The 14,335-nt window shown below is 38.9% G+C and overlaps 1 protein-coding gene across 3 annotated transcripts in view; it reads right to left on the reverse strand.

The window, feature by feature from the left end:
* Positions 1-14,335, reverse strand: part of LOC107089558 (PH and SEC7 domain-containing protein 1-like) — a 100,034-nt gene that overhangs the window by 77,880 nt on the left and 7,819 nt on the right. For 2 of the 3 annotated variants that reach the window (XM_015382426.1, XM_015382424.1), the window contains exons 1-3: positions 6,650-8,920; positions 3,984-4,101; positions 1,065-1,599 (exon numbers count right to left, since the gene is read on the reverse strand). In XM_015382426.1, coding sequence (XP_015237912.1) covers positions 1,065-1,599; positions 3,984-4,101; positions 6,650-8,692 — 2,696 coding nt within the window. In that variant the 5' untranslated portion in view covers positions 8,693-8,920. Of the gene's footprint in view, positions 1-1,064; positions 1,600-3,983; positions 4,102-6,649; positions 8,921-14,335 lie in introns of those variants that run through there. The other variant, XM_015382425.1, reaches the window with a different exon arrangement.

Consider the following 14,335-nt stretch of genomic DNA (forward strand, 5'->3'; position numbering starts at 1 on the left):
TGGGGCACGGGATCTGAGGGCCTCTAACTTTATTTTCTTCGCAGAAAAATCAGAAGAAGCTGAGCCAAGAAAACTAAAGAGGAGAGAATTTATAATATATAATTACCTATATAATTATTATATATAATTAATATATAATAAAAAATCTTGTTGAACCCTCATCTTTTTGTCTCATGTCCTCAAATATGTTGTGCCCTTGGTGGACGTAACACTGCTTCTACTTCCTTGAACCCTCAGTCGGTCTCAGGAGATGGCCGGTCACAATGAGCTTGGTTCTGCAGGACGTTTCTTCCTGTTAAAATGAACTTTTCCTCTCCACTGTCCCTGCATACATGCTAGGTGTGAGGAATTGCTATCAAGTCAATGGCTCAGTGAAATCAGTTGGTTTTCCTTAGATGGAAAACTTTCAACCAACCTAACTGTACGATCTGATTGAATTGTCTCTGTAAAGTGCCTTGAGATTAGATGTATTGTGAATTTGCACTATGTCATTAAACTGAATTGAATTGTAATAAACTCTAACTGCCCTGAACGTTGAAGCAGTGGGTAGCACTGTTGCATTGCAGCAAGATGGTGTTGGGTTCGATTTCTGGGTTCTCTTTGGGTATTCTGGCTTCCTCCCACAGTCCATGAGCATGTGTGCATGGTTGTGTGTCTTTGTATGTCACTGTGTTGCCCTGCAATAGACTGGCAACCTGTGAAGGGTGTATCCCTGGACAGACAGACAGACAAACGGAGAGTTAAACTCAAACTATTTTGTTGATCATGACAATTAGTTTACTGGACTCTGATGGTCTCTAGAGTCACCAGATCTAATTCCCATAAAGCAGCTTTGGGATCAGATTAGCATCACAGATGAGCTGTTATAAAACAGACACCAACTGTGTGATATCATAGTTTCGAGATGGAGCAAAATATCTGAGCAACATTCCCAGCACATAACTGAATGTAAGTTATAAAGGAATAAGGCAGTTTGGACCAGAAGGAGGTCCACATCACAGGATGGTGTACCTAATAAAGTGGCTGGCCAGTGTTTGATTTTAGGGTTAAGACAGCCTGTTCACCTTATCAGAAGGTGTCCAAACACCTCTGGATCCTCTTCAGCAGCATACCGTTGCTTTCTGCTGTCCCCTTGCATCCTCACACTCGCCCAGCTCACCACTTCCTCCTCCTCATCATCATCATCTTCATCATTGCTTTCCCCTTCTCCTTCCTCTTCCTCCTCCACACCTGTCCTCCCATAAGCCAGCCCCCTCAGAGGACTGCTCCCTGTGCCAGATGTCCCTTGCACACTGCGGTTGCTACCAAAGGCGGAGTCGCCGTCGTCCTGCTCAGCCAGCAACACCTCATCGATGTCCGTCTCGCGGTAGCACCGGAGCGGGATGGCATCTAGGTCAGTTTCAGAATACTTCAGAGTCCGGCGGATGATGCCTGTTTTGGGGGACGTCCCAATGATTGCTGGGGGAGGAGTCACCAGCTCTACCTCCACGTGCTGAACGTCGTGATTGGCTGACAGCAAAGGCAGGGAGGATGGAGGAGTCGGGGTGGGAGACTCACTGGAATTACCACTGGGAGGAGCCGTGAGGGCTTCTAAGAAATCTAGCAAGAAACATAATTTAGTGACATAATAAATATGGGGATATGTAGCTCAGATTTACAGGTTATAGGTAAAGTCGTGGGTAAAGGAAAGCAGTGTCAGTTTGAGGGCTTCATGTATCAAAACTTAATGTCTTTACCGGGTTATAATTTAAGGGGGACTTTTTTGTACATAAACTATACATAGAGGCTTGTGGGTATTATTTGTTTATGTTAAAGCGGAACGCTGGTTTTTTTACATTTGGCCCTTGATTTCACATGATTACATCATGTTTTACTCACCCATATGAGTTTTGTGTCATTTGGAGCTGTTCTGAAGATATTCCGTTAGATTATATCCAAGTAACGCCTTCCTATGGGAAACGACTTGAAGGCACAAACTAAACTATTCATAAGGTATTCTTTATGGTACGCCAGCATTCATAACATGTAGGTGAATCATTGTCCCCCAGACAACCACGGTTATATTTTTTATATTTATATTTTTTTAAAACAAAGCGGAGTGTGTATGACGTCATCTGCGCGCGCCGGTTACCATTCATTCATCCTGTCCGCTGAACTGCTGCTAGTTTTACTCACATACCTGGAAGATGTCTAGTGCTACTACCACAGATGATCTCGCCCTCTAAATGGAATTGAATGATTCAGATTAGCTAGCCGAATGAATAGAAGGGGTAGAGCGTAGCCACCTATGGCCCGGGCTGCCTGTCGTAACTCCAGTCTGGCGCTCAGATGACGTCATACACACTACACTTTGTTTTTAAAAGATATAAATATAAAAAATATAACCACTGATGTCTGGGGGACAGTGACTCGCCTACATGTTATGAATGCTGGCGTACCATAAATGATAAATTATGAACAGTTTAGTTTGTGCCTTCAAGTCGTTGCCCATAAGAAGATGTTATTGGATATAACCTAACGGAATATCTTCAGAACAGCTCCAAATGACACAAAACTCATATGGGTGATTAGAACATGATGTAATCACGTAAAATCAAGGGCCCAATGTAAAAAAAAAACAGGTGTTCCCCTTTAACATGCAAATTGTGATATTTTGAGATAAGACTGTTTATTTCCGCCAGATTTGGTGTAAAACACGTCCTAGTGCTGCCCTCTATAGGTTGAACTGTATAGTTGAATTTTCCCATTGGTTAAAACGGTACAAGTCTATGTAGTTTGGTATGTGTTGACTTTAATGCCTGAAATCTGGGTACAATGATGCCTTCAATTTACCTCAGAACCTGGAACTGGAAAGTTGGGAGAGATGCTGTCTTTGAGCTGAAAGCCCTCCATTTTCCAGCTTGTGAAGGTTCGTTTTTTTTAGTTGTTCACCAATTGTAATTGTAACCAAAATGTGCATTGATTAAAGAAATATGTCAAAGAGCTTTTTTTTTTTTTTTTTTTAGTCGAATTAGGATGTGGGATTTAGGAACTTACATCATTTGATCACATCAGGACAAGGGGAACATTATTGCTCATGCCCACTTTAGATTTGTTTTAATGTGCCTGATGGCCTCATTATGCTTTTACATTGGGTTAGTTACAATTTAAACTGCCTATAATAGCTTTCAAATTCCCTCTACTTATTAACTTCAACATTGAACACTCTGAATAAAAGTCTTCAGTTTTTTTAGAATGTATTTTAGGATTTACCAGTCTAAGTTTTCCATAAATGTTCTCTTTGCTAAATGTGTATTTCTGTAAATAATATTTCTCGATTTAGAATCACACTTCATATAGTTTGGAGGCAGCTAATTAAACCCTTTGCAAATTGACAGAGGGTAACATATCTTCCACTAAGGTGCTTGTTAAAATCTTTAAGCCTTTACCATTATGTAAACACCAGCATGATCATGACCAGTAAATGTAAAAACTCATCCCTCTAAAGGGGAGAAAACACTGTTGATGATCAGTTAATAGGCTGTACCTTTTTTTTACTTTCTATACTTAATGATTTATCTGAAAAATAACAATTCAAAAAAATAATATATTTCACACTTAGAATTGAAAAGAAGGGCATCATCATAGTTACTTTTATTATGTGCTGATACATGAAACCTTGGAACAGAGAAAGTGTACTTTCTATTTTTTATAATGACCTTAGTGTATCTTCATGACAAAATACAACATTTTAGATTAACAATGTCATGAAGAAAACATGCATTTAAGCATTTGAGAAAGGGTGAGACATTTAAACACCCATCTTTAAAATGTTTAGATGCAAATGAGGCAAACAATGAGACAAAATACTGGACAAACTGCAAAAGTTTCGTAAGTTATCTTTACATAAAACGATAATGCATTTAATTTGACACACAAAGCTAAAACAACAAAATTGAGGCAAATCTTCTCATTTATTTCCCTGTTTTAAATGTGTGCTTTACTTTTATCTCTTTTGCCAGCAGGGTCATCTGTAGACGTCCCAAACAGGAACTCCCATTTAGCTCGAGCAATCTTCTGACAGTGCAATGAAGGAACTGGACCTGCACTCCCACTGTCCGTCTGCAACCACAAAATAACACAAACAATAACACAGAGACAAACTACAGGTTATTCTGCAGGGTGTTTTAAAAAGTTTGTTCACATTCTGCTCTTCCCTGTAAGAGAAAAGGAATAAACTTAGAAAATTGATTTAGTTTTGATGTTTGTCACATGGAAGTCAAAGGAGAAAGCAGTTAGCACTGTTAAAAAAATAAAACAAATATACACTAATCAGCTCACTGAGTTTCATCTTCCTCTGGTGTTTGAGTTTTGGAATTGTTTTTGCATCTTTGTTTTCATTTTCCAAACCTAGATGCTTTTTCCAAAGGTTGATGTTTATTCCCTTGAGGGTCAGTAAAAGGCTACAAGCTGAAAGCCGCACTCACCTGCTCTGGTTCCATTCGCCACCTAGTTTACCAGCCGGTTGCCAAGTCCTCCAATGTTAGGATTGTCAAACATTTATCATACCGGTCATGAAGGAAAGCAATAAACTCTGCCTCCCTTTGCTTCCAACAACAATGTGTAAAAGCCCGACCAGTGTTTATTCTCACTTTGCATCTTTTTATTTCTTTTTTTAACTTAAGTCTAAGAAATGTAGTCCTGATGTCATAAGTAATAACGAAAAAAATGTCGACATTTGCATTTTAACCAGAATTAAATATCTCAATATTTTGGACTTTTATTCTGCATCACTCTAGACATTAGGTGAAAGTATTTTTTATTTTATTTTATTCTTTTTAGAGAACTGTCTTGATGAAAAGTTATTATTTAAAATGATTCCCACTAGATTTTTCCCCCCCGTAATTTATTATTTCTAAGTTCAGCCCCCTCTTTTGATTAGTCTCCCTCTCTCAGCTCCTCTTCCTTTCTCTCTCCACCAGCTTCTCATCTCTCCAACACTGACTCAGATTTTAAGCCCTGTTAAATTGTTCAGTTATCATCTAGTTTAAACATTATTCCTTTTCCTTGTGTATTGCTTTCTATTTCCCTGTGCCTTCAGTAACGTCTTTGTTTTTTTTTTTTTATGTATTTAAGTTTCATTATTCTCCTCCAAAGCTCTTGTCTGTGCCTGCATTCTCTTTCACAACATATCTACTGTCAAAAATTTTAGAAGTTACTCATTAAACATAAAGATAATTTCAATATTGCTGAAAGTGAAAGCTTATTTAGTCCATATAACACCAAAGCCAGACCTTCATCAGGAAAAAGAAGCTTTTTATGATTATCAGTTATGGTAAAACAAAAAAAAACATACAAACCTCATGTTTTATTTTGTGTCTTTACATTTTTGTCTATGCCTGAGGCATTTATTTCTTATTTTATTTTATTATTTTTTTTGCTGTTTTTGGAAAAAATGTTCTGTTGATGATCCCTTCTGGCCAAAGCTTTAACCATCCCCTAACTACATCTCTTAACTAGATACAAGAAAGGTTCCTGACCATCACGCCAAATATCACCATCTTTCTAGCTCAGGGGTCTGCAACCTTCAAAATCCAAGGAGCTATTTTGCCCTGAGTTCAGCTAAGTAATAGTAATTTAGAGCCACAAATATTATAAAGCATTTTAATAAAATGCTATTTATTTATTTTTGGTTAAATATCTACTATAGAACATCTTTTGCAATTTTAAACAAAAGTTTATTTATATTTTAGGATAAGGTAAATCATGAATTGAAATATGAAGCAGGGATTTTCTTCTTGAGGTTATCATTTGACGTAAAACATAAAAATAACATTACTGTATTTCCAAGATAATGACTAAGAAAATGGATCTTAAAAACGTATTTCTGGCAACTGTAACGTATTTTTTTTTTTTTCAAAAAAAGTAAATTAGATATTCTTTAATCAGACATACTTTAATAAAAAAGCCAATTAAAGCATCTTAATACTGGTATTTGGTATTATACGCCTGTAGCTGGTTCCTTTTCAAGACACTGTTATATAGAGGGTCCAAAGAGCCACTTGCGGTCCCAGAGCCTATTTGAAAATTATGGCTTATAGCTAATGAAAAACTAAAATTCTGTTTTCAGCATATCAAAATATTACATTAAATCAATAAAGGAAGGGACTGTAATACAGAAATGTCAGCCTAATGAAAGCCTCCACTCAATTTTCCATTATTATGTCTAGGTGTACCAGTTACTAAACAGCCAGCCTCTTTATCATCGACCTTTTGTAGCAATTCTCTTTTTAGGGGGAATCACAGACAGTCTGCTGGGTAAGTGGAATTACAGCTGTTTTATTCAGAAATTCAGCTACGGGCTAGAACTCTATCACAAAATAAACAGAAAAAAATGCTTTAAATATTTCACAGAATGCGTGAAGGTTCATTCTTTGATTACTCATTTTAATAATTAACCTTTTATTGCTATTTCAATGTATCTAGACTAGTGGGTTCGCAATTTCTTGCAAAAGGTGAGCTCTGTATGAAACGTCTGATTTAAACTCTACAAAGAGTCTCTCATTCTCACAAATGTTTGGGAGAAAAAAATATTCTGGAGTAAAAACAGATTTCTCTCAGCCCATTAATGTTTAGGAAATGGACCGTTACCTCTAAGTCCAGTGCTCACCTGAATCCCTGAAGTTGCGGCTCCAGTCTCATTGCTCTGGTGACTGGATTGACTGGATTCTGGAGACAAACATTCTCTGTCCCCAAAGCTCCCCGTCACACCGCTGGAGCTTCGAGAGGAAGAACCAGTCATTGCTCCATTCTGCTCCACCTCTGGAGATTCTCCTGCCCTCCTTTGTTCGTGTCCTTGCTCCTCTTCACCACGCACTTCTTCATCGCAGCTCCCATCTTCGTCTTCAGAATCCAGCACCACAGGTCCTAACAGAAGAATCTCTCTCCTCCTCTGCTCTGCTCGTTTCTGCTGGGCCGTGGGGCTGAGAGCCCGCCTCGGTCGACTGGTTTGCTGTTGACTGCTGGACTCAAACCCAGACTTGGAGCAGTTCTCTAACTGGTTCCTGGACTGCTGTCTGGATGTCCAGCTGACCGGTCCCTCTTCAACGCTTTGATTAATGAAGAGCCTACGTGAAAGCTCTATGCAGTCTCCTTTCTCGAAACATGTCAGGTCTCCTCTTTTGTCCAGACTTGGGGACCAGGAGTCTCCGGTGTACTGAGGAGGCTGGCAGCGATGCAGGGTGGGGCTGTCTGGTGCACGGAGTTCAGCTTGAGAAAGCCGAGGGTCTCTGATGGGAGAGCCGATCTCAGTAGGAGGATGAGAAGGACGGAGGACCCTTGAGGGGAGGGCGGGGGAGTTCTGATGTGCGGATAAAACTGAGCTCTGAGGCTGGGTCTTCTGAATCCGGTCCTCCTGATGTGTGCCATGATGCGTGTTGGAGCTTTCCGGCTGGTGAGACACTATGTTTTCAGTTGCTGGCATGTGTTGATCATTTAAAGGGATGTTCATCTTCAGCATTTGCTTAAAGTGCTGTGCATTTGGAGAAGACTCTCCAAGGTGTGAGCTGCTCATGCCTGATGGGTTGTGCAAAGAAGACCTCCTGGCCTCTGTGAACATTGAAGATACCTTGGAAGCCTCCTCTGCTAGCCTACGGGCAACCTCAGGACTATGAGCTGGAGATGAAGATTTGCTGCCACTTAACTGGTTCAAACCTTCATCTCCCTTATTGCCTGGTTGGAGGTTTAATCCCTGCAGAGGAGTTTCTTTGTGTCTTTTGATAGCTGGACTTTGTGCCACAGTCCCATGCTCTCCTGAACTCTGAAGAGGGCAACGAAGGTCGGCAGAAAACCTTGACTCTAAGGACTTTCTAGAAATGGAGGAGGGATGGTCTGATCCAGGGAGGTTCTGCAATCCATGAATCCTCTCGCTGGTATCTGTGACATCTCTGGGATTCGCGCTGATCTTCTGATGCTGGACAGGAGACCCGGCCCAGGAATGGCAGCGCTGCTGCTGGTTGTAGTGTGAGGAAGAAGCTTGCTCGAGTGCGTGGGCTAGTTTAATCCTCAGTAAGGGAGAACCAAACTCTTCCACGGCTCTCTGCGTTGCTGCTCTTCCAATGGGATCCAAGCGCAGCTGTCGAAGACCATGGGAAAATGTCTGCTGGTGACTATTTGGGGATCGGAAACTCTGTTTTGGGCTCGAGCTGCACGAGGAACCGGGGCTTTCAAACCATAATTGGTCACTGAGGCGCTTTTGAAATTGGGATGGGGTGGATTGCTCATCGCTCGCTTGTCTCTCGCACATGGAATTACCTGAACTCTCCACTGTCTTTACGTTGGACTTTTCAACATAACTGAAGCTGACCACAGATCGCTGGCCATCGGGAGGAGTGTAGGGGACGCCGATACTTCTGGAGTACGGGGATGAGTAGAGAGGTGAGCTCCAACGTTTGGTAACTGCAGGTGAGCTGCTGGCTGTTTGGAGCTGAAAGTTAACAGCGTTTTGAGATGATCTGTGATTCTGGTCCTGAACTCGTTGTGGACCTGAGGGAGTCCCTCCTGGTGCAGTCTGGCTCCCTTCCTGGGTGAGGTGTTCTGCAGGACCGTCTTCAGCTGGAATATTGTGAGTAATCCCTCCTTCCTTCACTCCTTTCTGATCTGGGGCAGACCTCACTTCCACAAACAGATGAAGAACTTTTCCAGACTGGGACATGACCTCCTCTCCTCACTTAATGAGGACACAGAAACGGAGCAGAGAAAGATTCAAACAGGGTGAAAGAGAGGTCTTTTTCCCCTGTTGATATGTATTGAGGTTTTTCTGCTGCTGCTGGTTGTCAGTTTATTTTTAGACAGTCTCTCTTCTGCCTCCCAGATCGTCTGCATGGAGAGCAGAGACACATAAGCTTAGAACAAACAGGGGATGCCTCCAACAGTTCCCAATTCACCATACCTGTGAATGAAAGAAGAGAAACCATTAATGCACAGATGATGAAAGAGACAAAGAAACAAATACAACTTAATCAAAATAGACATTAGAAAATATTTAAAATATTATTTTTACTTTAAAATAGCTATTTATCCCAGTGCCAGTTGGATTTCATCAACAGTCGTTTCCATAGAGTTATGTGATATTAGGGGTGAACACAAATTCATTGTACGCCAAAAGAGGTTGTATCAGAATTTTAAACCTGTTTGAGAAACAATTTTTAAGCAAAAATATGGCAGAGATCTGAAAATGTAGTAGAGGATTAGTAGGTATATCTGCTTTCCCTGATCAAAAAAAGCAAAATAAGAAAGATTTCCCCAAACAACAGGCACAGATTCCTAACATGCTACTTTAAGCAACAATAAAAGCAATTTTTGTCGTGTCGGGTGCTTAAGTAGAGCTATTCTGTTTGGGAAATGGTGGAAAAAAGGTGCGCTGGAACTGAATTCCCAGTATAACCTACATTGATTTTATTAAGTGAAAATAACAGGATATAATGATGTTCAACACTATTTCATGCAAGCAGCATGGATTTATGTGGGCTGGATCTGGACTGTCTGCAACAGCACCTTACTTAAGGAGAACATAGAGCAACAACAAGTGCACACTCAGTGATTGTTCTCTAAGCCTGTCTGCTCTCTGACAATTTAAAAGATTTGTGTCTTCTCAGAGCCGAGACCTAATCCAACCTCAGGTTAGAATCACTACTTGTCATTGGAGGGAAAACAAAAATAACAGGATAAGTTACATCTTTAACTTCTCCGATCCATTTAGCTGCAATAACTGTAATTCTTGAGGAAACAAATAGGTTAAAATGCACCAGAGCCGCCTTGTATTGGAGATACACAACTTAATAGAAGCATAAAAGTGAAGCTCAGCATTTATTGAAAGAAAGATATAAAGACGAAAATGGTCAGAATCAGAACATTGACAACACTGACTTAAGATTTCGATGAGAGCTTCAACTAAACAAAAACTCTAACATCTAAAACCCATAACATCTCACTGTTAGTCAGCACCTGGGTGAAGTTGCTTCTATGTTCTTCAAATCTAAGAAATGTGGGCAACAGTACTGTTAAGATTTGAGTTTGTGTGGCTAATTTCTGATAGATAGAAACACTGAAGTAAAGTTCACCAAAGGTAAATCAACCAACCTTAGATTATCTATAAAGTGATCATAGTTTATTTATCATTGGGGTTTTAACCACGCTGCAGTATTTTTTTGATAGTTTTATTCTTTTGCAATTTTTGAGCAGGTTTAGAATTAATTAAATTAATTTGCAGCAGCCTGCTCAGTGTAAAGTGGAACATTCTAGGCTGAAAGTCAGAAACATGTTGATACTGGAGGATTAAACTAAAAAGAAGATACAATAAAAAAACTTATAAGCATCTAAAATCTAAAAGCAGGCTGACATTAAGCTTTTGGTAATGCCCCCCTACCTTAAAAGAAATGTTTGCCAACCACTTTAATTGAGCTTTAATTAAGTCTTCATGTTCTGATTGGGAATAAATTGTCAAGTTTCCACAGAGGTTTATGATGAGATCTGCTTTTGAGCTTTTAGGTATATTTTTAAAAACTTTCTGGGTAAGCATATATACATTTCTGACCAGTATTAGTGTATTTAATTCTCCACTGAGCCTATCCAAGCTGAATCCTTCTCAGCTGCCATTGTAAACCGTTAAGCTTCATGCAGATTGGCTTTTCACGCCAATGTTGCAGCAGACAACAGAGCTGTGCAGTAAAATTAACGTCACTCAGTCGTGCCTGGTGGACGGCAGTTTGCTGCCAGCAGGAGCAGATTGGAGCTGCCGTATGGAGGCAGAGGAAGACAACATCCATGTTAAAGCTGGTGATGTAAGAAAAATAGGAACTTGTGAGCAGCTGGCACAAAGAAAATGTGTATTCTTCCCTCTTTTAAACATGAATAGGTTTGACTCACTCTTTGGCTTATTGCTTCTTTTGTCTCTTTGTAAATATTCACTGTAGATCTATACCAATAAATTCATAAATAAAAAAAGGGAATCATGATACAGTTCTCCTGGAAAAAAAAAAGACTTGCATATAAATACGTAATCTCGTGAGAGTCAATCAATTACACATTAACACAAACATAAACCTTGCTTCATTCGATAAACAAAATATTTAAAAATTCACTTTTTTGAAAGAAAAATAGCTTTTCTGACCATCACAAGTGCACCTGGAAGCATCTACCTGTTATGGTTCTCCCCATTTGGGACGTTTTCAGATATCTGTTATTCTGTTTTGTTGATCTTTGGTTCATTTTCCATTATATTCAGAGATGGCAAAAGTACTCACTTTCCGTACTTGAGGAAAAGTACAGATACTGGGGTAAAAAATACTCTGGTAAAAGTGGAAGTACTGATTAAACTTCTTTACTCAAGTAAAAGTAACAAAGTACAGGCTTGTAAATTTACTTAAAGTATAAAAGTAAAAGTAGAAACCACTTTTTTCATGCCGTTGCCTACATTTTAAATGGATGTCTGCCAATAGGACTAGATCTCCGTTGTGTTCATTTTCAATCATCTCGTCATCCATGCTACTATGCTAACGCCACCGCCACCAAGCTGCAATGATTTGCAGCGAATGAATACCGCCGAATCTGTCGATTCATCTTGTAGTGGTGCGTCAAATGCAGCGTAGATTCCTATCCAATTAGATTGAATTTGGTATTGATGACGTGAAAAATAATAACGGTAACTCCATTGAAATGATTCAAAACTAAAGTAACGAGCCAATTTTTTAAAATGTAAGTAAGAGTAGAAAGTACAGATATTTGTGTAAAAATGTAAGGAGTAGAAGTAAAAAGTCGCCATAAAAATAAGTAGTAAAGTAAAGTAAAAATATCAGAAAAATCTACTTGAGTACAGTAACGAAGTATTTGTACTTCATTACTTCCCATCTCTGATTATATTCAAGCAGTCTTTAGTTACTCTGTTGCCCCTTGTGCTTATTTCCTTCCCCCGTGGCTTCCTTCTAGTTAGTTCCACTCACACCTGCTCCATATTCTGCTCAGTAGCCCATCCTTTATTCTGTTTCCCTCATACACTCCACCTCTGCTGTCACTTAGTGCTAGTCCCTTGGTTTGTTGCGTCCTTATCTCTGGCTCCCTACATGAGTTTCCCTTGATGTTTTCTGGTAATTTGTTTCTTTTTATTTTGGATTTTTGGATTTTGCCTCAATTACTAATTAATTCTACAATATTCACCTCAGCTTCCTGATCTCTGCATTTGGGTCCTCAAAAAACCTCCACCCCATTGTAAAATTACCTGTCTCTGATTTGTTTATAATTGAAGATGTTCCAACTCCACATGATCTCCATGATATCAACAACTGGGCTCTGACTAAACTCAGCATAGCTAGTCCTTCTTACATTTACAGAGTTTAATTTGTTCTACATTATTATTATGAGTCCGATTCTTCTTCGGCGCTATTCTTTTATCACATTTTTCTCAATCATCTGCTCTTAACCTGTATAATTAATGCTTGATTCTATGATTGTAAGTTGACTGGCCCCTTGTGCAGAAAAACATACAGAGACCATGATCATTCCAACTCCATTCATACATTTTAAATCCATCAAGAAATAGATTAAGGTTTATTTTGATTGAGTTCTGAATTGGTTACCTGCACACCAACTCAGCCCAGAACGATCACATCTAGGAACATTAACCACATCTACCGCCGCAACATCTACTACCTTTATATATAGAGCTGGCTGACAAAATAAATTTAAATAATTAGATGCAACATAAAATAATTCAATAAATGATTTTCATATCTCCGTTTCATTATTAGAATGGTTATAAATAAATGCATCCGTATATGTAATGTATGAATCTACAGATATTTCCACATTTAATAACTTACTGATGCACTGAATTGTCACACTTTGGTAGACAGCAACAAAAAGCTCATGTTCAAGTTAAAGACATCTTCCTTCCATTTATGATTTTTTTTTCTCACCAACAGATGAAGTCTGCAGGAATAGCCGGGCAGGTATTGATTCTGAATAAACCAGAAGAGCCTTGACTCTATTTGTGCTCCTTCATCCATTAATTCATGCTCTGGCTGAGACAAACTCAGCGATGGGAGAGAGACAGATGAGGTTATGCATGGAGGGAAAGAGCATCAGGGAGAGTGAGACCACGAAGAGAACGACAGATTTGTGTGTGAAGGAGAGAGCTCTGATGGCAGCCAGCCAGAGTGATGGGAGTATAAAGTTACAGGAAGGAACAAGGAAAGAGCAGCAACACGACTGCTGGTATACCTAAGCCCTATCCAGTAGAACAAAACCTCTACTTTACTTTAAATCTAACCGTATTAATCAGTAGGATGTATTCACACCTCTTTACTCTAATAGAATTTAAGTCTCCTATTTACTGAACAGTCTGTCAGTTAATCTCAGTTTAAATATAGGTTTCCTGTTGGGACCTGAGAGCAGCATCATTAAGACCAAGCAACCAAACCCAAACAGGTGAGGTAGAGAACTGTAGAGGAATGTTTTTTTTTTTTTTATTCAGCACAAAACATTAACAAAGATCATCAAAAAAGTGCAAGGAAGACAAGAAACCCTAAAAAGCTCATAGACACTCTCTCAATCGTATGTTTAGCTTGGTTTCATTTGTTTTTGCAATAAATCACTCAAAAAGTCCTAACTAAATAAACAAATCAGTGTATTGGACTAATAAGCAAAAACACTGTAAAAATAATGAAAGGAGAAATTATTGAAAAAATACATATGGTTATGAATACATTGTATGAATAGAAATACTACAAAGGAAGGAATAGTCAGGCCAGTTTTATAAATAAATATTTGGTGCATTTATCATCTTTTGTTTTCTTACCATTTTATTTGTTTAAAAAAAGATAGGGTCTTGATAAAATATTGGGTCAATAAGGAGTATCATTAAGAGTAGTAGTGTCAATAAATCCTTGACGATGCCAATCTATAATAAACAACAGGATTATTATAGAGGCTACCACCAAAAAAGTCCAGATATTTTAAGATAAATTTAGACTATATCAAAGAAGTTGTTCTAGATATTCTAAGGATCATAAGACTCATGTTTGACAGGTGGCAGCTTAATGTGATGGATTGAAGCGGAGCGTCGATTTGGCCATTCTTTCTTAAATTGTTAAAATTCACTTCAATGTCTCTACATTTTCCAGATGAAATTTTAAAATTTTCAGATTTGATGATAATGGTAATAAGGAGAGCTTTGGAAAAGGCCATCTGCCTAATCTGAAAGGATTAGGCAGATGCTCTGGGTGTGTCATTGTTGATACATTTTATTTTCAGATGTAGAATAATATGGGACCTTTAATACCAAGACCTCCAAGAAGATAGA

This window comes from Cyprinodon variegatus, unplaced genomic scaffold, assembly GCF_000732505.1.
Source record: "Cyprinodon variegatus isolate N-32 unplaced genomic scaffold, C_variegatus-1.0 Scaffold256, whole genome shotgun sequence".
Lineage (NCBI taxonomy): Eukaryota > Metazoa > Chordata > Actinopteri > Cyprinodontiformes > Cyprinodontidae > Cyprinodon > Cyprinodon variegatus.